This window comes from Misgurnus anguillicaudatus, chromosome 7 (genome assembly GCF_027580225.2).
Source record: "Misgurnus anguillicaudatus chromosome 7, ASM2758022v2, whole genome shotgun sequence".
Lineage (NCBI taxonomy): Eukaryota > Metazoa > Chordata > Actinopteri > Cypriniformes > Cobitidae > Misgurnus > Misgurnus anguillicaudatus.
In genome coordinates this window covers 22,824,828-22,848,364 of record NC_073343.2, presented here as the reverse complement: position 1 = coordinate 22,848,364, position 23,537 = coordinate 22,824,828, and the positions used below count along the sequence as shown (strand labels likewise).

Genomic DNA, 23,537 nt, shown 5'->3' with positions numbered 1-23,537 from the left:
TAAGCCACGACAGTGTGATCAAGATCTTCTGCTTCGTATCGGGTCCTATATTACACTGAAGGGGCTTATTTAACGATAACAACTGGCTGCCTGGACATTATCCTGCTTCTAACACTGCTATTTACTTCATAAGTAAGGGAAGGAACATTACATTTTTTATTTGAAATATTTTATTAGCTCATTTTTAACGAATGCAGACCTTCCGAGAGGAAACCCCATTTATTTTTGGTGTTAAAATAAGACATATTTAAGAGACATATTTAATTTGTATAATATTAAACTGTACTTGTCAAAATGATTTGCAGCATCCGGGTTACCGTGTGTTATTAGTTTTAAGCAGTTGTTATCTGGGAAAAACAAACCTGCAAATGTCACGACTGGCCAATCAGAATCAAGCATTCCAATGAGCCGTGTAATAAACATAATTATATGATAATGTTTTCAGCACAGCCCTGCTGAATCCATAGTGCCACAGCTAGTGAAATTATATTTTATCAAAGTTTACATTTGGATAAAACAAGTATCGTAGTTACACTAAGCCAAACAATGAATTGAAAAAGGCAGAGCAGAAAAAAGGCATCTGTCTTCACTGGCTGTATGCCACAATATAACTATGATTAAAAAATGATTAGTCCTGATGAGCTGTTTTTTTCTGAATTAGTCAGAAAAGCCTAGAGACCGTAAATCATTGGTTTGAATCAGTGCAACAAATTATACCAAATACTGGATCTGGCTTTCAGATTGATGAATGTTACTCATGGATTGTAATTGTAATAAATTTAAATTGAATAAAAAATGAAAAATAAACAGTTTTGTTTAGTGTGTGCTATAGTCAGGACCTGTCAGTGGGGTTAGGATTTAAGAAAAATTAAAGGGACAGTTCACCCAAAATGAAGATTGTCTTCATTTACTCACCCTCAAGTTGTTACAAACCTGTATCATTTTTTTGTTCTGTTGAATACAGAGTAAGATTTTTTTGAGCATTGTAATCAAACAGCTTTAGGGCACCATTGACTTCCATAGTATTTTTTTTCCTACTATAGAAGTCAATGGTGCCCCAATTTCCTGGTCTGATAATTGTAATTGAGCAAAGAAATGTATACAGATTTGTAAAAACTAGAGGGTGAGTATTCTCTTTAAAGCAAACAATATTCATAAATAGGGCTGTCACAATGATTAAATAATTTGCGATAGTTTGACCTCATCGTGATGATTTCAGATCACCGCAATGATTGCACTTCTCTTCAAAAACACAAGGCGGAGCTGCAGGGCCTGTATAAATGAGATTATCAGATGGCGCTTCTTAACTGACAGTGTAAAGTGATAAATTGCAAAGCGAATGCTGTAAAACTTTTTGGAAAACATACATTTTCAAAACAGCAATTCCAAATTTAGGGAAAATGAGTATGCTATTTTTAAGGATCTTTAAGGAATTATTTTTTTCGCAGCCACTACAGATGTGGGTCTGGTACTAATATGACCTTAGTATGATTGGCTACTATTTAAGGTCTGTTCTGGTATAGTCAGTTTATTTTGATTGCATTTTTACTTTGTTATTTTTCAGTCACTTTATGGTGTTTATTTCTTATGAAGAATTTTCAGTTTTTTAAAGATGCATTTATTAAATAATTACTTTTAAACATGTGTTATGTATTGATATTTACTGCCAGGTAAACATTGCAAAATATATTATTTAAATAATCACAACAATGTGTGAAAATTATTTCATGAACAAAAAAAAGAGTAATAAATGTCAAAGCAATAAAACAGACAGTTTTTAATAATCAAAATCGTCAAAGCCCCAAACAGGCAATTAATCGCCACAATTTAATAGACAATTATCCGTCAGCCAGATTTCACAATCGTGACAGCCCTATTAATAAAATGTGTTTAAGGAAATAAAGTAATATAACTTCTTTGTACAGAAGATCAGAGTTTCTTGTTTCCATTAAGCCAGGTACACGCTGTACAATTCTAAATAGTCCTTTATAATTAATTGTAGACTGTGCGAACTTGATCCATTTTCATTCATTTCAGACTGTAAAAAACTGGAAAAGGTATAGAAATGAAAATTTTGTTACGATTTACTCCCTCTCAAGTTGTTCCAAACCTGTAGAAATATCTTCGTTCAAAGGAAAAAATTTATTTTTTTATTTTTTTCTACTATGGAAGTCAGTGGTGCTTCTGCTTCCTGCTTGCTTACAAATGTCTTCCTTTGTGTTCGGCAGAACAAAGACAATTTTATAGGTTTGGAAGAGCTTGAGTAAATGATGACAGAATTTTCATTTTTGGGTGAACTATTTCTTCAAAATGACTTGGGATAAATGTTTTAAAGATTAACTGTGGCACTGATCTTGCTGTTTTACTTTGACTTTCAGGAGAAATGGAAGAGGAGATGGAGAATCCCGAAATGGTGGATCTCCCCGAGAAACAGAAGCACCAGCTGCGACACCGAGAGCTCTTCCTCTCCAGACAGCTTGAGTCCTTACCCGCGACACACATCAGGTAACCCAGAAAAGACTGTCGACGTAAAGGATGTGCTTCATTCTGTTCTCCGGCAGCCAACCGAACTCTCTGTCATTAGCGTCAGCACATGAGTCACATGTCTAGCATGCACACCCGCCTGCCTCAGTCTTCATCCGTCTCTTTCCTAATGAAATCCCTTTTGCCAAGTGCATTAACCTTACGCTCATTCACAACTTTTCTTTCAATGGTAAGAATTTAGCAGGGAGGAACTGAGTCAGTCTTGCTCTATGCTCTTGCTAAAAGTCATTTGCACGTATAAATAAAATTGGTTTTTAAGGGTCATCCCCGTCTTTATTTGGGTGTTGCTATGAAATCCTATGTTGTTAGGAAAATGGGTGGAGCTTTTCTGCATTTAACCCTTTCTCGTCAAACAGGTTGTTCACTGTTAGTTGGTGACGGAAGGTGGATGGCCAATAACGGCTTTCTCAGGGCTTGAACCTTCCCTCAAGTGACTCAGTTTTAGGATATGCTGCATGTACACTACCAGCGACTTTGAGGCGTTAGGAGGCGTTCCTGATTCCTGTTGTTCTAGTAACAAACATATACAAATAAGTATCCATCCACTGCAGTTGCTGATGAAAGACGGATGACGTTAACGTCACGCTTCAGTCCTATTGGTAGTCGCTCCCGAAAGTCACTCATTTGCAAATGCTCATTTGCATTTGAAGGTTTTACAACTTTGTCACGTTGCCCCATCCGGTCGCCAATGCGTGCGCGTTGCAACCGCAACGCTCTCTATTTGAGCGTGCTTTCCGCACTTCTACATTCAAAATAACCTAACAGTGTAACTCCACAATTTATTACTTCACAGTTCACAGTCTTTGTAACGTCTTTCAGCAATACATTTCCAACATTTATAATGTGTTTAGAAACAATTCTCTGAAATTACACGGACTTTAATGCATTTTGGCTTGTGTTTTGTCTGGTTAACTAAGATTTTACTCAATGAAGTACTCGGTACAATCAGATTGGATTTTTGCAGGTTTGTTTTTGCTTTGAGGTCTCTCATGAGTGCCGATTCATGCATTTTTATAAATTCTAATACAATATGAAATGATTTACTTCAAATAAAAGTTCTGAGCATAAAAGTTCTTATGTCTTAACATCTTAAAGAAGAGTTTTGTTTATTTATTTATTGTGTTTTGGGGGGGGGGGTAATTCTATTTCATGCATTCTGACTTATTAACACAGTTTAAAAGTTGTAACCTTCATGCTTAAAGGATTAGTCAATTTTCTTTAAAAAAATCCAGATAATTTACTCACAACCTGTCATCCAAAATGTTGATGCCTTTCTTTGTTCAGTCGAGAAGTAATTATGTTTTTTGAGGAAAACATTCCTGGAATTTTCTTATTTAAATGGACTTTAATGGACCCCAATATTTTTTAGTTTTAATGCAGTTTCAAATTGCAGTTTCAAAGGACTCTAAACGATCTCAAACGAGGCATAAGGGTCTTATCTAGTGAAACAATTGTCATTTTTGGCAAGAAAAAAAAAAGCACTTTTAAACCACAACTTCTCGTCTTCCTCTGGTCCTGTGACGCGCCAGCACAACCTCACGTAATTGCGTAATGACTTCGAAAGGTCACGTATTACATATATAAAAACGCACATTTGCAGACCATTTTAAACAATAAACTGATACAAAGACATTAATTAGTATCATACAACAACGTCGGAACGGTCCTCTCTCTTCACACTTGTAAACACTGGGGCGTAGTTTCACATTCGTCATCCGTGATCTCTTGACGTGATGATGTATTACATGAGGTCGCGCTGGTGCGCGAACAAAGTGTCAAAGCAGTTGAGCTTGTGACAGAGTATTTCTGGGCCAAATTTACTCCTCCTTTTCCAAAAAGTTTCGAAAAGTTTTTTTAACAGGGGTATCCATTACGACTGATTGACACCCTATATTACTTTTATGGGCCTTTACCCCCGGAAAAGCACGACTGCCCTGCACGGCAAGCGAGAATCGAGAATGCGCATTAGCATTGCTTCGTCGAGTAGAAGTCACCGTTATCACTGCACAGCATGTGACAACTTTGTTTTATTAAGATTGTTGGACAAAGAAGGTCTTTTGGATGAAAGTAGGAGAAAACCTTATTTAGCTTTCCCTGTCTTAAGACAACAGTGGATGCAGTTAGTTTTTCGGCGCAACGGATGGCGCAACGTAATTGCGAAATGGGTTTATGTTTGTTCGCTGGCTGCATTTCGGAGAGGACTGCTTTACAAACAATGCTCAGTTTGATGTCGGACTTGCCACTTGTTTACAACTGATTGAGCGGTCCCAACTTTAAAATACCACGTTTAGGAGTCACAACCACATGCGTAAGTTAATAAAAATCTTACATGTTTTGTTTGCAATCAGAGCATACGTGCATGTAATGTAAGCAACAGCAAACATTTTCCGCCTCAATCGGCATTGTACTGCACATACGAGATTTACACCTTTTAAACGGGAAAATGCAGAAAAAATACACATCAAGATTTACGTCACTTTTTTTTATTAAAATAGCGGATAAACAAACAAGGATTAATTACCAGATAGAGAGATGTCCTGCTGTAATCGTTGCTGCTGTTGATCAATTACTGACTCAGTATCCGATTCTGGATCATATATGTAAGTGTTCGTCTTTCTCCGGAAAAAAACGGAAAGGCTGTTCTGTCTTTTTAATAAGCTGACAACATGAAAGACTCTTTGGACATATGAAGGATGAAATACTACTCTATAAGTAACCAAGATTAAAATTAGATTAGGCAAAAACGGTGTGTGTTATGTGAGCTTTAAGCTTTAAACATACACATGAAAGTGACAAGCTTTTCAAGTATGCAATGCATACTCGAAATGTGATCCTGCATTTAACCCATCCCTGTGAGAAGTGAACACACGTACTGCACTAAATGATTGTACGGTTACCTCATGGCAATTTCATAACCATGGCCAGACAGCAGAGCTAACGCAAAATGCCATTTCTGTCCAACAGAATTTGGAACAAACAGTGTGATCTGATTATGATCCATTTAGCAGCATATGCGGCTGTGTGAGTCAGTCTATAATAAACATTTGTATGTCATTGTTTTTTTTTCAGGGGGAAATGCTGTGTTACACTCCTAAATGAAACGGAAGCCCTCAAGTCCTATTTAGAGAGAGAGGTGAGTATCATCATAGCTTTTGAGCACACGTGCTGCAACTCTACTTTGCATGAATTTGCCTTTCACTCACTGCATCTTCGTTCACAGCACGCGTGTGAAAGGGAAATGTTTATCTGAAGCATGTGAGTGAGCGAGATGGTTTTGAGTCCCAATCTAAATGAATAATTCAGCATGTTGACCCAGTATGTTCCTTCTCATATTTAGTAATGAGCAGACTAGAGACTCTGCTTACGGTATGTGTCCACTGGCGCAGAAGAAATCCGTTTAAAAATGGCAGAGATTTGCCGGGTGTGTGTGAATAATGTACAGCAGTGTGGTTGTCAGCGGTATGGTCTATGTTGCCATCAATAGATGGTCAATAAAGTCATCATATGCATGATAACAGTTGGGGGGGAAACTAGGATTGTGACGATAAATTACATCTTCCATTAAAACACCTGTCTGAAATCAATTCTGGATTGCAAGGCTGCGATATTTCATGTGCAGCTTGTGCGTGTACTACGGCATTTTGGTCAGTGAGAAGTCCTTATCAATCTAAAATCATTATGAGTCGGAGTCGTATAATATAAATATTCTTATAGACATTTCTTGGAATAGTGTTTGTTATGGTTCTTCTTCTGTGGCACAAATCTGGCTTTTGGATGTGTCGGGAATTCATTAAAATTAATTCATTAAAGGTAGGGTAACACATTTTGAAAAATGCTAACGGTAGCCGCCTAGCAATGAAATCCCGATCCCACCCTCAAGTCAAACCGCCATCCAAAGTCACGCCTCTTCCAAAACACATGAACACGCACAGATCAGACGGTCACATCTCATGTCTCATTCAGCAGTGAGACAACTTTGCAGTACAAAGTCGAATAACACTGCCAAAATAACCAAACAACTGGTTTACATCAGAATTAGTTTAAGCACACGTTCGGTTGTGTAGACGTAGTAACTATATCGTTACGCTAATCCGTAAACGAACACAAATTTCATAAGCAACACAATGTTCCATCAAAGTAGAATATCTGAATCCATCTCAATACAAACATATCGCGTACCTACCTTACCAAAATAAACTGTGCAACGACTCTTTCAGACCCTTTGCGTCCTGCAGCTGTTTGCATCTCGTGGTAAAGCAGTAAAGTTACCGATGTTCATTTGGGTTTTTGCTCTTGCTGATCCAGGCAGTTTTTGCTGTTGTTGTTATAAAAGATGCCTTTAGTTTTGTGCCTCCTGTGTAGGTTGTCAATTTAGCAAAAAAGTTTGCTGTTCTCACTGTTTACAGGCAGTAGGTAAGCGCACGTGAACGCGCGATGACGTATGGTGTCTGCGTGGACTCGCTGCGCGGTGGGCATTCAAATTATGCTTACGTATTAGGGACAAAAATGGAAACGTCCGTTCGGACCGAAATCTATGATTTGTTGAACATTTTTTGGTCCTACGCCTTTCACAGATGACATAAATTTCTACAAATACATTTAACCAACTTAACACAGTGATTGCTATCAGGATGTAAGGAGACTTTTAACCAGCATAACAAAAAATGTTTCAGGATCAAATCTGTTACCCTACCTTTAAGAAAATGCGCATTTGCACAATTAATCGTCACAGCTCTAGGGGAAGCGTTTTATCAGGATGCCTGATTGATACAACTTGCGCTTAAGTTATATCCCTATTTTAGACAAACTTGTTTCTCTCTCTGCATGGATTGATGGATGGTTGGTTAAAAGGTTTTATTGGTTTAATGGATGGATGGATGGTCAGTTGCTTTTGGCACCCTGTTGTATTTGTTCAGTTTTTTAATTTTCCTACCCAGAAAATGCCTGAGTCTTAAAGATCATAAATTGCAGAGACCCAAGACTTGGCAGGATGGTCCCAAATGTGCCATTATAATAAACCCATTTATTTTTTGCCTATACCTGAGGAACCCACAAGGGCTGACTTTTTCCTTGAGTTTTTGAGTCAGTGCTAACAATTTAGGAATGGTCACGAGCAGTGTTGTGGGTAACGCATTACAAGTAATGTGCATTATGTAATTATATTACTTTTCTGAAGTAACGAGTAAAGTAACGCATTACTTTATAAATGTACACATTATTATTTTACTTACTTTTTAAAAAAAGTAATGCAAGTTACTTTTCAGTTTAATTAATTAGATAAAAAAGTAACGCAAAAGTAACTTAAAGGGAAACCAGGCAAGTCTGCGTAATATTTCTCTACGAGCTCCCCCTAGTGTCTGAAAGTAAATGCTTTTAAACACACTGTCGTAAAAACAAACTGTTGTCCCTCCCCCCTCGGAACCAAGTTTATCAGCTTATTTCCAATCCAGTTAGGTCTCCCTTCCGTCAAAGGTTTTCGATGCTTCTTCCCCGGCTCTGCCATTTGCAACAATCGCTAGCCGTGTTTAGCTTGCCTGCCTCTGTGTTTGCTGTAAAGTGATACTGCTTCTCGCGATTTCTGAGACTTAACGAGACTGAAGGACACCGGGTCGGATACAGCGAAGTTGCAAGTGGGGTATTCTTCCTACAGACGGTAGGGGCGGGCGAGAGAGACTTCATTTGTCCGGTAATGAGTCATTTAACCATATACCGACTTACGAAGATGATTTATTAACATAAAAATGCTGCCTTGTGTCCCTTTAAAAGTAATGCAAGTTTTACTTTCCATGAACAGTAACTAAGTAACACAACTAGTTACTTTTTGGGGGAGTAACTTAATATTGTAATGCATTACTTTTAAAAGTAACTTTCCCCAACACTGGTCAAGAGTCTGTATCGTTCTTATTCTTTAATGCATAGGTTGCAACGTGGACCTTTGGGGGTTCTGTGGTGGTATTTACTAGGGGTCCTTCAAATATTGTTTGAATGCAAAATAGTTTTTGGGAGAAAATCCAATGAACCATTCAACTAAAAAGCATTAATAGGTAAATTATAAAAAAACATAAAATGAAGAGCATAATGTTCCCACTATAAAATGTATGCAGTTAAATTAAAATGTTATGTAGTATGCCAAAAATTATGTATCTTTGTAAGATAACCTTCATAGGAAAGTATGCGTTATTAATAACAATAAATACAGTATTAATTTGATAAATGTACTCGTGTTCTCTGCTCCTCATCTCTATCTATTAAAGGGGACATTTTAAGAGACTTTTTAAAGATGTAAAATAAGTCTTTGGCATCTCCATGTGTATGTGTGTATGTAAAGTCTTAGCTCAAAATACCCCATAGATAATTTATCACAACATGTCAAAATTACCACGTTATAGGTGTAAGCAAAACTTAGCAATTTTTGGCCATGCACTGCAAAGAAATGACTTTCTTACTTAGTATTTTTGTCTTGTTTTCAGTAAAAATATCAGAAAATTCTTAAATTAAGATGTATTTTTATTGAGCAAAATGATCTAGGATAATAAGTCTAGTTTTTAGACAAAAAATAAAAAATTTAAGCGAATTTGTGATTAAAACAAGCAAAAAGAAATTTTCTTGAATTAAGTGTTTATCACTCGTATTACTTACCAAACACAATGAAACACATAGCAGCATTGTGAAGCAGTGTGACTTTCTTATGAGGCATTTAGCTTCTCGCTGTTGCCCCCTAGTGTTACTCGTAATATATAAAAAAGATAAGATGGCCACCAGTAATAAAGTATTAAACCATTAAATCTATATTATTCACACATTATACAAAACTCATTAAAATATAAAAGTTTTACTAGTTATTATTAACGATAATCATTACCTACAGCAGAGTTCATAAAATATCACTGTTGACTATATTCATAAAATGTCCGAAAATGTAAAGAGAAACTGTAATTTCATCGATTTACCAGCAGGTGCCATTGAAATGAATGGGCTTCAGTGCTGCGTTTGGAACTATGCATCACTACATGACACGCTGTTACTTCCGCATACCATTCTTACAACGGACGTCTATGTGAGTGTCTTATTATATGACTCTGGTTTTGGCCACAATCCTACATACTGTTCCTTTAAGCACTAATTTACCTAAAATATATATGTTTTGTCTAAAAACTAGACTTATTTTCCTAGGTCATTTTGCTCATCAAGAAATACATCTTCATTTAAGAATTTTTAAATGCTTGTACTGAAAACAAGACAAAAATACTAAGTAAGAAAGTCATTGTTTGCAGTGTGTTCCTGTAAATGCAAATGAGCTGATGCAATGCAAACACTGATCACCATAATGGTGGTTTGTTGAAATTGAAACTCAATTGTGCTGCCAATTGAGTTGACAGACAGCACAATTTTCTCGTTCTCTCTTTCTGCACTAAATGGCGGTGGCATGGTTAAGGGGCGGTGTTATTATAATAAGATCCCCTTTTTACAGCGAAATCTGAATGACCTATTTTTTCACATGCTTGCAGAGGATGGTTTACCAGAACTAATTTACTGTTTTTTTTTCACGTTTTCTAGGCTGATCGAAGCCCTGGTGACCTAACTATAGCACTTAAACATGGAAAAAGTTTGCATTATATGTCCACTTAAAGGAATATTCCAGATAATTTACTCACCACCATGTCATCCAAAATGTTGATGTCTTTCTTTGTTCAGTCAAGAAGAAATTATGTTTTTTTGAGGAAAACATTGCAGGATTTTTCTCATTTCAATGGACCCCAATAGAGCCCAACATTCAACACTCAACTCAACACTCAACAGTCTTTTTCAATGGAGCTCCAAAGGACCATAAACGATCCCAAACGAGGCATAAGGGTCTTATCTAGCGAAATTATTGTATAAAAATATCCACTTTTAAACCACAACTTCTCGTCAAGATCCAGTCGTGATGCGCCAGCGTGACCCCACGCAATACATCAAGAGGTCACAGAGGACGAACGCGAAACTCCGCACCAGTGTTTACAAGTGTGGAGAAAGAGGACCGTTCCTACGTTGTTGTATGTCAACTGATACTAATTAATGTCTTTGTGTCAGTTTATTGTTTATAATGGTCCGCAAATTTGCGTTTTATATATGTAACACGTGACCTCCCTACGTCACTACGCATTTACGTTAGGTTGTGCTGGACTGGACCTAGACAAAAAGTTGTGGTCTAAAAGAGCATTTTTTTTTCTTGTCAAAAATGACAATCGTTTCACTAGACAAGACCCCCACGCCTCGCCTGGGATCGTTTATAGACCTTTGAAACTCCGTTTCAACTCCGTGGGAACCTATGAATGTTGTTTCCGTGATTTTCCACCGTCAATCCCACAATTCCCTGTGTCAGCTTGTTGCTTAGCTCCCACAGAAAGTGAATTGAAAACACTGCACAAACATTGCCCTCCATCAGTTTATTTGTTTACATTTAAGCTTTAATCATGGTGTCCTTTGTTTGCAGGATGCTTTTTTTTACTCGCTGGTGTATGACCCACAGCAGAAGACTCTGCTGGCTGATAAAGGAGAGATCAGAGTTGGAAATAAGTACCAAGCTGACATCACTGACCTCCTTAAAGAAGGTAAGACATCAACCAAAGCTCTGCTGTTGTTTTACACCCAGGGCTCTTCAGCTGACACTGCTAACACTTCATATTTTTAAAACATAATCTCATGCTCTTCCGTCATCTTGATTGTCTTTATTTTAAAAAATAATAAAAAACTCTGAAGTGCCCTGAAATGCATTTTTTATGCTTTGATGTTATTTTCACTAGAGGTGATATTAAGTGACTCCTTCTTCTTAAATGGCCACTAGCTTTTAGAGGCTGTTTACACTTGGCATTAACATGCGTTTTCGTTGATCGGATCACAAGTGGACGACGTTAATGCCAGGTGTAAACGGTGTATAAAACGTTTTAAGCTCGTCCACTTTCGACCACTTTCAACCACATTCAGAGGTAGTCGAAACCCCTTTCGATCGGATTGCTTTTGTAGTGTAAATGCACATTTGGTTGAATGTGTTCAAACAGCCACACGGACCACCTTCTCTCCGCCCATTTATCTAATCTAAGGTACTAAACACAATGTTTTACGTCTTTTCTGACTTCTGGCGCGAACACACCTTGAACAGCGCTATTTTTAGCCTTTTGTTGATAAAACTAAAGCGGCTGATCTCCGCAGTTTCATTTTGCAAGCGTGTGAAAGTTGCGCAATCCTATTTCATCAATTACGCTGAAATATCAAAGAAAGCTCTAACATATGCATGTACAAAACACTGTGCAGCATGTTTACTTGCAACAAAAGCAGTGGACTCTGCCATAATATTAGTTCGCGTCCATGTAAACTCGTCATTACTCCCGCTTGTGTTTAAATGACAGCGGAGAGACTTGCCCACAGTCTCGACAGACCACCCCCTCACAGTATTCAGGACAGAAAGTGGACAAAAGAGACGGATTTAAATAGCAGGTGTAAACGTGATGTGTCTCTCTCGTCCACTTGTGTTCCGATCGACGAAAACACATCTTAATACTAAGTGTACACAGCCCCTTAGTTTACCTCACAACTTGGTATCTGCAATATAATGCCAATAAACTTTTTTGATCCATATTGGCGTTAGTGAGAGACTGTAAAAATTGAATGTTGAATGGGACCCTGATATGTTTCATATAACTATTAGCACAGACTTTAATAGCTAAACTTTAAATAAAAGTGCTTTAGGAAGAAGGCAGATAAAATATCTTAGCTGTATGCATATTGTAATTAAATGATGAGAAATGTGTGTGTTGGTTTGTCAGGAGAGAGTGACGATCGGGAGCTTGAAAAACTGGAGGAGAAGGTGTGGGATCCAACCAACCCCCTCAGTGAGAAACAGATCGACCAGTTTCTAGTCGTGGCCCGGTAAGCGTGTTTCATACCCAGATTTTTTCCCACAGTCATGTGGCTTTCTGGACTTTGAACATTAAAGATGTCACCTCAGAATATCTATAGTCTTTATTTTTCCACTTACTTTACTTTCTTTTCCTAAACAGCATGTTCTATACTCATTCTGTCTCCTCATTTTTTTTTGCATATTTTCGCTCTTTCTCAAATTTGCCACTCGCCCCTCCCGTGCAGGTCTGTGGGTACGTTTGCGCGGGCTCTAGACTGCAGCAGTTCAGTTCGGCAGCCCAGTCTGCACATGAGCGCTGCGGCAGCCTCCAGAGACATCACACTGGTACAGCACATCTCATGTTATTACACACACACACACACACGCACGCACGTTCCTGGAAGATTTACACTTTAGTTAGACTCAGCAGATTTACACTCATTACTGGCAGCTGTTTAAATAGTAAATCTAAAACCTTTTTAATTATTTGTCCAATTTTTTTAATTGGTTGTTAATCTTAATGCTTTATTTTGATTTAGTGTACAGGCCATCATATGTTCTATGATAAAATGAAAATATCTTGTTATATGTATCCTGCCATTTAAAAAAGTATTTAAAAAATTTAATCTTTCAGTTTATCGCATACAAACTAATCGATACAATGCATAATCTTAAAAGTTTGATTAAAATCTGTAAATTCAGTCACTATGTTATTTAAAATCATCATTCTAGCACCTGCAAGCTACTGTCATTATTACAGTCATTTAATTTTGGCTATTTGTGTTTATTTGTGATTATTTGTGTTTGCTACGTACGTAGAGATTTGTTTCATTTTCCCCGTCATGACGAGTGAAACGGTTTCTGAAATGAGAAAAAAGGTAGGGCGCAACTTAAATTTAAAAATTTTAAAACGAATGCATCGTTGTAGAGTATACTTCATTGAGTCCAAAACAATTTTCCTGAAAAGAACAAAGCTGCAATAATACATAATCATACACACAACACACAATAACAATATACAAATAAATAAGAAATAAAAATAGAAAAAAGAACTACATCTTACTATTTAAAATATTAAAGGATTAGTCCATTTTCTAAAAAAAAGTCCAGATAATTTACTCACCACCATGTCATCCAAAATGTTGATGTCTTTTTTTGTTCAGTCGAGAAGAAATTATGTTTTTTGAGGAAAACATTCCAGGATTTTCTCATTTTAATGGACTTTAATGGACCCCAACACTTTTAACAGTTTTCTCAAAGGAGTTTCAAAGGACTCTAAACGATCCCAAACGAGGCATAATGGTCTTATCTAATGAAACGATAGAAAAAAAATATGCACTTTTAAACAACAACTTCTGGTGAAGGGCCAGTGCGACCTCACGTGATTGCGTGGTGACGTGGAAAGGTCGCGTGTTACATATATGAAATGCACATTTGCGGACCATTTTAAACAATAAACCGACACAAAGTCATTAATTAGTATCAATTCACATACAACGTCGGAACGGTCCTCTTTCTCCACACTTGTTAACACTGGGGCGGAGTTTTGCATATGTCATCCGTGACCTCTTGACGTGATGACGTATTACCTGAGGTCATGCTGGCGTGTCACATGACCGGAGGAAGACGAGAAGATGTAGTTTAAAAGTGCATTTTTTAAATTTTTCTTGTCAAAAATGACAATCGTTTCGCTAGATAAGACCCTTATGCCTCATTTGGGATCATTTAGAGTCCTTTGAAACTCGGTTGAAACTGCATTAAAACAGTTACGTGTTGGGTTCCATTGGGGTCCATTGGAATGAGAAAAGTCCTGGAGTGTTTTCCTCAAAAAACATAATTTCTTCTCGACTGAACAAAGAAAGACATCAACATTTTGGATGACATGGTGGTAAGTAAATTATCTGGATTTTTTTAAGAAAATTGATTAATCCTTTAATAGATACCGGTAAAAGTGAATTTTTATAATGGTTGCTCTTACATAGTGGGACTCTAAAACGTTTTCCTGAAGGCAGAAGTTGATACATTGGGAATAAAACATGATCAGGATCACTCACTATAGACTGTGCATTCTTAAGAACCAATGAATCATAAATTATTTGAAGTGATGTATACTCTCGTACACCTATTGCTTTTGTTGTTAGTTGTTAGCTAGGTCATGTTGCTAATTGCTGCGATCATTTCTCATGACCAAAGGTAAAGAGAGCTGGAAAATAAGTAAAAAAAACCCACAATATTCCAAAAATTTCATGACAATTTTAATGCTGCAGTCAGTAACTTTCTTCTCCCTTTTTCCATCTCTGTTTGAAACATAACATAAAATTGCAGGTTTCTTTACACACTTTAACTGTGCGTTCACACCAGACGCGGAAGAGGCGGCAAGCGCGAGTGATTTACATGTGAAGTCAATGCAAAGGCGGGAATAGGCATCCTGCGACACAAAACGCGCTAATGGCGCATCTCGAATTGAGCGTTTCGAGCGTTGGCGCGGGAATTGTGCGAGTTGAAAAATCTGAACTTTGGTGGATTTTTGGGCTTCGCTAACCAATCAGGAGCTTGCTCTAGTAGTGAAGTGATTACAGAAGTGAGTGGAGTCAGAAATACAAAACAACAATGGAGGACAATCATCATCGCTATACGAGACATCTTCGCACTTTTACAGGAATTTAAAGGATCTTGTCACGAATTTACGTGACTTTCACGCGCAAATGAAGCAAGTAAACTCAAAATGTTCAAGTGTCCAACCACGCGCAAATCACCAAATCTGCAGTCGATTAGTAAACACAGTGTCTATTTGAACATTTGCTTAGAAAGGAGTGGGTGAAAGCTTGGATCTGCCGGCCCGCAGAAACCCCTCCCATGACGCGAATTTACGTGTAAATGTCTCGAATGACTAAAATTTCAAGCGCGACTTTCACACGTGAATAAAGCGAGTAAACAAAAAATGTTCAAGCGTCCAACTATGCACGAATACCGCAAATAAACTGACATTTCCCGCAAAATCATACATTTCCAATTATAAATCATTATTATAAGCTTAACGTTGTGAATCAGAGTAAGGTAATGAGACAGTTCTGAATTCAGTTTTTATGTACTTGCTCAACTTGTTTATTTTTAAACAAAAAAAAAACTTATGTAAATGACTGTAAATGACGTATATTCATGAAATCATATCATAAAACAGGTTTTCCAAACACTCTGCCATTGGTTAGACATACAATTGGATAAGCATTGGGTACCTATCACTGGTTTATTGGGCTAATTCAGATGTTTTGCTAGTGAGAAATCAACCCACAAATTATTTATATTTATCTTTGCAGTGTTTCAAGTTCAACACCGCTTTTGAAACACTCTGTTTTGAACATTATTATGCAATTGGAAGTTAAAGTTTGCCATAACCGTGTTTAGATTAATGACTTCTGTAAGGGAACCCTGTCTTTTGTATACAAAACATGAAGGAAAGATGCCAGATAGCATCAATGCAAGACAGATACTCATACACTGCTCACCAAAAAAATACATACAATTTTATACAGTCTTAATGTATTGTCTTATGCATAGCAGTTTGCATTTTCACATTTATGAGTTGGTTGGCACGCTTTTCTTAAAAAAACAACAAGCTTACCTGAAATGTAATCCTAGGAAACAAAGATTTTTCTTTGATGCTTTCTTTTAGTTTCATGCCATGGACACGATGCATAAGAACGGTTACGACATGACACGGGCCATCTCTGCGCTAGTACCCCAGGGCGGCCCTGTTCTTTGTCGGGATGAAATGGAAGAATGGAGCGCATCCGAAGCCAACCTGTTTGAGGAGGCACTTGAAAAATACGGCAAAGACTTCACTGATATCCAGCAAGACTTTGTGAGTTCATCCAGGGCAGGGTTTAAACACAATTAATGGCAACAATTAACCGAATTTCTTCACTGTGTGCTATATATTGCTTAAAAATGATTTCCTGCGCTGTATATACTATGCAGTCATGACTGATAAACTGCCTTTGTTTGGTGGAGAGTAAGTGTGCCAAGTTCATGTTTAACTCTGCCACCTGGTGGTTGCTGTGTGCAAGTGCAATAATGAGTGTTTTGGCCCTGAGCTTCAGTCTGCTTGGAGAAGTAGGGAGGAGCCAGTCATGGAAAATGGGCACAGTTAAAGTAAACCAGCTGATTCAGGGACACAAAGGATGGGAATCAAGAACTGGTTCTTACTTTGAAGATTTTTACATTTTTAAGTTAATAGTAGTTAGAGATGATGTGCATCACAGATACAAAGTGAAACCACAGTACTAAAACAATCATTCGGCATCATTCTCAGTATATAGCACCATAGCAAATACTATTTTTGTCATCTATTCAATGTTGTGTGAGAGAATAAACCATGGTGTAATAAGTAGGAACAGTTATTTGGTGTTTCCTCGAATAGACAAAGTGATCGTTGAGAATAAAACATTAGGTGGAATATGAATCAAAACAAGCATCAATAATTTCCTTCTGATTTCCATCCTAAAACATAACTGACTTGATACAAGAAAACCAATAAACAGGGTTCCCACGTGTCCTTGAAATCCTTGAAACTTTGTGAATCTGGGGAAAAAAATTCAAGGCCCTGGGAATGTTGATTCATACCAAAATGCTTTTTTGCATAGTTGTGTTTGACAAATGAAAACGTCTTTGGTTACATATGTCACTGTTGTTTCCTAAAAAGGAAACGAGACACTGCGTATTACTTGCCGTACTTCCTGTTTCAGATAGCAATATATACTACTTGGCTCCGCGTCACCATGTCTTTGTCGTTAAGCCTCATCATTAGTTAAATATGATATACACATTTAGACACACTTACCCCTGGAGGCGTCCCTAAAGTGTCACCGCAGTGACGCAGCACGAGTTCCCTCGAAAGGGAACTGTAACAATGTAACTTAAAACTAAAGGTAACACAATGTAACCTTGCTCTCACTTGAAATGTGTCCCCACATTTAGTCCTTAAATTTGAGGGTATTGGATCCGGAAAGTCCTTGAAAGGTCCTTAAATTTAAGGTTAACTAAGGTGTGCGGACCCTGAATAAATGTGTAACTAATTCTTTGTTTGTGGTGGGAATCATTGGTATTATCTTTGTATTCCAGCTCCCTTGGAAATCTTTAACCAGCATTATTGAGTATTATTACATGTGGAAGACCACAGACAGATACGTTCAGCAGGTAATCCATCTTATACCCTTCTCACTCTCTTTCTCCACTTCTAAACAAGCACAATAGTTTTGACACAGAGACTGTTCTCATTTGTTCGATACAGAAAAGGTTAAAAGCAGCAGAGGCTGAGAGCAAGCTCAAACAGGTTTACATCCCCAACTAGTGAGTAGCTCAAGGGTCAAACCTCAACCCCAGTTTTTGCATTTCACCATAAACTTTAAGTGATTGCACTTAAATTCCAGTAGACCTCATAACCAACTTTCTTTGTTTCCACAGTAACAAACCCAACCCTAACCAGCTGAGTATGAACAGCATTAAGCCTGGGCTGGTAAACGGAGCAGGGGTTGTTCCAGGGATACCGGGTCAGCCCATCGTACTGGGTCGGGCGTGTGAGAGCTGTTACAGTGAGTTTGTGGCCTGCTTTCTTCATCCATAGCTTCTTTGATTTAATGACAGTCACAGTGAGGCACTGCAGATAGCAAAAAATTAAGGGGACATTTCCGCAGTTTTTTCACTCCCTCTCTGAGCCTTAAAGGATAAGTCCATTTTCATTAAAAATAATCCGGATAATTTACTCACCACCATGTCATCCAAAATGTTGATGTCTTTCTTTTAGTCGAGAAGAAATTATGTTTTTTGAAGAAAACATTCTAGGATTTTTCTCATTTTAATGGAGTTTAATGGACCCCAACACGTAACAGTTTTAATGCAGTTTAAAATTGCAATTTTAATGTAGTTTCAAAGGACTCTAAACAATCCCAAATGAGGCATAAGGGTCTTATCTAGCTAAACAATTGTCATTTTTGACAAGAAAAAACAAGCACTTGTAAACCCCAACTTCTCGTCTATCTTCAGTCCTGTGACGCGCCAGCGCGTCCTCAATTAATTGGTTAATGCCGTGGAAAGGTCACGTGCTACATATATGAAACGCACATTTGCGGACCATTTTAAACAATAAACTGACACAAAGACATTAATTATTATCATTGGACATACAACAACGTCGGAACTGTCCTCTTTCTAAACACTGAGGCGTAGTTTCGCATACGTCAACCGTGACCTCTTGATGTGATGACATATTACGTGAGGTTGCGCTGGCGCGTCCCATGACCGGAGATAGACGAATAGTTGTGGTTTAAAAGTGCATATTTTTTGTTTATCTTGTCAAAAATGACAATTGTTTCGCTAGATAAGACCCTTATGCCTCGTTTGGGATCATTTAGAATCCTTTGAAACTGCAATTTTAAACTGCATTAAAACTGTTACATGTTGGGTTCCATTAAAGTTCATTAAAATAAGAAATATTCTGGAATGTTTTCCTCAAAAAACATAATTTCTTCTCGACTGAACAAAGAAAGACATCAACATTTTGGATGACATGGTGGTGAGTAAGTTATCTGGATTTTTTTATGAAAATTGACTAATCTGCACACCTGCACACCCACGTCGCGTATAGGACAACTCGCAGGTATCACACACCGGAACTGCACATGAAATAGCACAAGCTTGGTTAGATACTTCAAAATGCAAAAAAGTAGCTGCCTATGTTAATCGTTAATGATTTGGGACAAATATGATGTTATTTAATATTAAACTATGTGAGTGGTGCTCTGTGGCGGGACGGATTTGAGCAGCATCCAGAGTCACAGCGGACAGCTGCCGCCGGTGTGCGTACATTAATAGAAAATAATGTGTTCTGTTTTTAGATTCGTGGCGTGACGTGGCGCTTTTTGTCCGGTGTGCGACCCCCTTTAGGGGGCAGGCACAACAAAGCTTTTAAACTCGGCTGAAAACGCTATTTAATGTGCACTTCCGGTTTACGATACCTCTGAGGGCGTTTTTACATTAGCAATTTTGGTGCGCACCCGGGTTCGATTGACATCAGAGTTCGGTACATTTGGATGATGTGAACGCTGTCTTCCGAACTCGGGTGCGCACCCGCGAAACGTACTCGAGTCCGCTTAAAAAGGGTGGTCTGGGGTCCGTCCGGTTCATGTGAACTCCAGATCGGTTCGCTGCTAATGTGAGCGCAATCGTACCAAATCGCGGAAGTGAACCGCTGTTAATTACGTATTATATGGAATGTCCCACCAAACAGACGTGTGGGTTTGTGTGCGTGCACTTACCTTGAAAACAAAATGCATAGAATGACATGCACACCGACTTTTGTTCTTTTTTTTAAACCTTTGGTTTTGTTTTCAAAGAAAAAAAATAATACTGAAACGCACTTTCGTCTGTCTGCCGCAAACATACTAAAGTCGTTTCGATAACAACGGGCTGTCCGGTGACGTAAATTTTTGCGGAGGCATTCAGAAATCATCTCTCTGCTTGCAGTTCGTCAATCACGCTTGTCATCTTCTCGTTTACAGCAGTTGCCAAGCAACATGAACGTGCCGGCTGCAGCTTGATGATGCAAGCGTACCGCGGTTCGGATGCAAAAATAATATGTGAACACAGTCCATGGGGGGCATGTGGAGGGGGGAGCAATCGAACTCGGGTTCGGACCAGGCAATCGCACCACATGTGAAACCGCCCTGAGTTTTCATAGACGTGACGCAGCCCTTAAGACTAAAAACGTTTTTTTTTTGTGATTGACTTACATCTTTGCATGTGTAAAGCGTAACTGCACTAAACTGTTGGCCTAAACATGTTGCGCTTTATTTTGAAGGAGCTTTTTTCTGTATTTTTGTGTGTAGCCACTAACTCGTATCAGTGGTACTCATGGGGGCCACCCAACATGCAATGCAGACTGTGTGCCTCCTGCTGGACCTACTGGAAGAAGTACGGAGGTCTAAAGTTGCCAACCAGACTGGATGGAGAAAGGCCTGGACCTAACCGCAGCAACATGGTGGGTGTAAAGTGGATCATCTCCAAACATTTTCCAGCAGGGCCTGGAGTGATTTCTTCTCATGAACGTATCTGTCTCTTCCCTTGAGCCTGCTTTATTTAGTCTGTTTAATTTGTTCATTTACTGTACAATTCTGTTTTATGATGCTTCTTTTAAGTGAAGTGTATAATGCGTTTCATTAAACTTGAAAACATTCAAAAATGCAATATTTAGACTTGCCTGTCACCTGCTTTAATCTCTGTCTGTGTTTGGTTTTCAGAGTCCTCACGGTCTCCCCATGAGACACAGCGAGTGCCCGAAGTTTGCTGTTAAGACCAGGCAGGCGTTCTACCTTCACACATCTCAGATGACGAAAGCGGCTCGACGCGTTTGCCAGGACCTGTTGAAATCCAAATACCTTGCCAGACATCCGTACATACCCGTCAACACTGCTGCCATCAAAGCAGAGTGTGAGTGTCTGCTAACTGGTGTTGGATTTGTCCTGTCATTGATCTTAAAACTACAAAAAATGAGCGCTTCGTAAGATCATAAGACATAGCTGTCAAGTTCCGAAGGCCTGTTGGAGAGATATTTTTTTGAATGTCCCTTTGATACAAAAATGTGGCGATTTAATAGATTTGCTGTAATTATGGTCATAACACAAACCGCGTGGGAGCGCTGATGCATTAATGTTTCATACTTGGAAATTTATTGCCTTAGCAAGTACCACTAAAACAACTGCAAACTACAATTAAGCACAAAAAGAACATGTGACATGACGGGTCATATGACCACAAACACTGTCATAAGGGTCAAATGTTAGAAAAGTGAGATTTATACATCATCTGAAACAAAACAAATCAAGCGTTCCATTATAAAAATATTTATTGGTTTTAAAGTTATCCAAATGAAGTCTTTAGCAACACGCACTACTAATACAAATACAAAATATCTTCATGAAACATAATCTTTACATAATATCCTTTTTAATATTTAAATTGATAACTTTGACCTTTCAATGTATTGTTGGCTATTGCTACAAATAAAGAGTTTTGTTCCAAAGCGCAATAAATGCTATTTAAATCAGTATTGTATCAGGTCAGTATTAAAAAGTAAATTCTTAATTTTATGTAAAATCCGATATCCGATGTTATTCTGTCATCTTTTCTCAATTTTTTCCAAAACACGATAAACGCCAGTCCTTCTTCTCTGCAGAATGCAATAAATCCGCTCAACAAATCACAGCGCACCATTCCACGCACTGTAAACAACAATAGTGGCGCGTTAAATACACACAGAATCCTAGTTTTCCACATCTACTTTGTACTTCATGATCAACAAACAAACAAAATAATACTTTGGTATGATCACCTGTGGTGATTTTCTGTGACGGGCAAGAAATGTAAGCCATCAAATTCAAATAATTGTTCTCCCGACTGCATCAAGCTTCTGTCATGCTACCACATTGACCCCAAAGGGTTTTATGAAAAACTTTCCAATTATTTTACACGAAGCCAACGAAAATCGAACGGGACCAAAACATTTTATAGCTGATCGCTGTCAAAAAAGTTCAGTGACAACGTCTAAAGTATACGGACTACCGGTACATCCGGGAACTTGACTTTTAATTTCGTCACCGCCCCTTTTTGGGGGATAAAAAAGCAGCCCTTCCATTGGCTTCCACTCAAAACAGCGGAACAAAGCAACGTTTTTACACAGCCGGCAGGCGTAAATAACTTATGAAATCACTCAGATTAAACATGTCGAGTATTTATCTGTCCCTGCCTGCCATAGAGCCCGAAAGATACATTAACACATTTAATTTGGTCAATATAAAAACATGTCCCTTTCATTCTCACAGCGTCAAATTTGTGTAACAACGCCATCCAGTGATTGCTGGAAATATCGCTAAGCCAGTTAGTTATATGACTCGACGGAAAAGTGCACTCATTACTCTAAATATAAAGACATAATAAATAAATACAAAGTAAAGCCAATGGAAGGTCTAGTCTGATTTCCCCCAAAAGTGGGCGTAAACCTGTTCAGAGACATTCTATGACGTTGCGCCGGTTGTGCGTATAACCGCAGCAATGACAGTGTTCTTAATATGACAAAGTAAGTGTTTTGATTTTTGCCAAATAATGTTTCTTTTTTAATTAGTGTATACTACTAGTCAACTAAATTAATGTAACAAAGATGAATGCACATTTATATATTGATTCAATAGAATCATAGCATTTTTTTATAATAAATCTTTGAAAATCAAATTGTGGAAGTTATTTTTTATGTTTTAATAACCTAAAGATGCTATGTGAAAGTTTGTAACAGGAATTAGTGGTTTTCATCTCGTCAATTTCTTTGTATAGCAAACACGTTTTTACCGAAATTAGTCAAAATGGATTTATGGACCAAAAATAGACCAAACTCTTCAAATATACCCTGGCGACTTATGACTGGTTTTGTGGTCCAGAATCACTTGTACGTTAAATGCCAATTCCTTTATCATTGACAAAGGCAGCTAGTGTGAAAACTAAAACATTTGGGTGTGTTATTGTTAAATGATTTGTTATTGCCTTGCAGCTAAGTGATTATCAATTACAAAGTGCTTTTTTAAATAATTTAATGATGTTTCACTGCGGTGCACTGTTACATTTTGACTGAACAGTTTCTAGGGATATTATAAGAGATGGCCGTTCCTAAAAATGCATAGTTTGAATACCTTTATTGTTCATTTCGATTATTCATTTAAGGATTATTGAGTCAAAGAGACAATAATTATTTTATTTTTGACGTCTGATTTGAGTCATGTTTGAAATTGTGTTATTATGAACCAGACTGCTTTATTAAAAGAAAATGGTTCACCCAAAAATGATCTTTTAAAATCATCCTCATTTCATTCATTTTTTTGCTTCCATGAAAGACGAGAGAAAATTTGCATGGTGTATTGGTCACTGTTTTCCATGCAATTACAGTAAATTGGGACAGTAGCTTTCAAGCTTCAAAATGGACGTAAAGCACAATTAAATTGGTCTAGGCTTGGGTGCTTATGTCTTCTGAAGTCTTAACTGAATCAGAAAATGGGTAGATTTGTGAATCAAA

At 37.8% G+C, this 23,537-nt stretch overlaps 1 protein-coding gene across 1 annotated transcript in view; it reads left to right on the top strand.

Annotated features, from left to right (window-relative positions):
• LOC141365341 (metastasis-associated protein MTA1-like) overlaps positions 1–23,537 on the top strand; it is a 66,602-nt gene that overhangs the window by 34,796 nt on the left and 8,269 nt on the right. Inside the window, exons 4-14 of the mRNA XM_073869593.1 lie at positions 2,385–2,505; positions 5,614–5,677; positions 11,021–11,138; positions 12,351–12,453; positions 12,670–12,769; positions 16,098–16,286; positions 17,546–17,620; positions 17,715–17,773; positions 17,888–18,015; positions 20,308–20,459; positions 20,719–20,908. Of these exons, the coding sequence (XP_073725694.1) occupies positions 2,385–2,505; positions 5,614–5,677; positions 11,021–11,138; positions 12,351–12,453; positions 12,670–12,769; positions 16,098–16,286; positions 17,546–17,620; positions 17,715–17,773; positions 17,888–18,015; positions 20,308–20,459; positions 20,719–20,908 (1,299 nt within the window). The remainder of the gene's footprint in view (positions 1–2,384; positions 2,506–5,613; positions 5,678–11,020; positions 11,139–12,350; positions 12,454–12,669; positions 12,770–16,097; positions 16,287–17,545; positions 17,621–17,714; positions 17,774–17,887; positions 18,016–20,307; positions 20,460–20,718; positions 20,909–23,537) is intronic.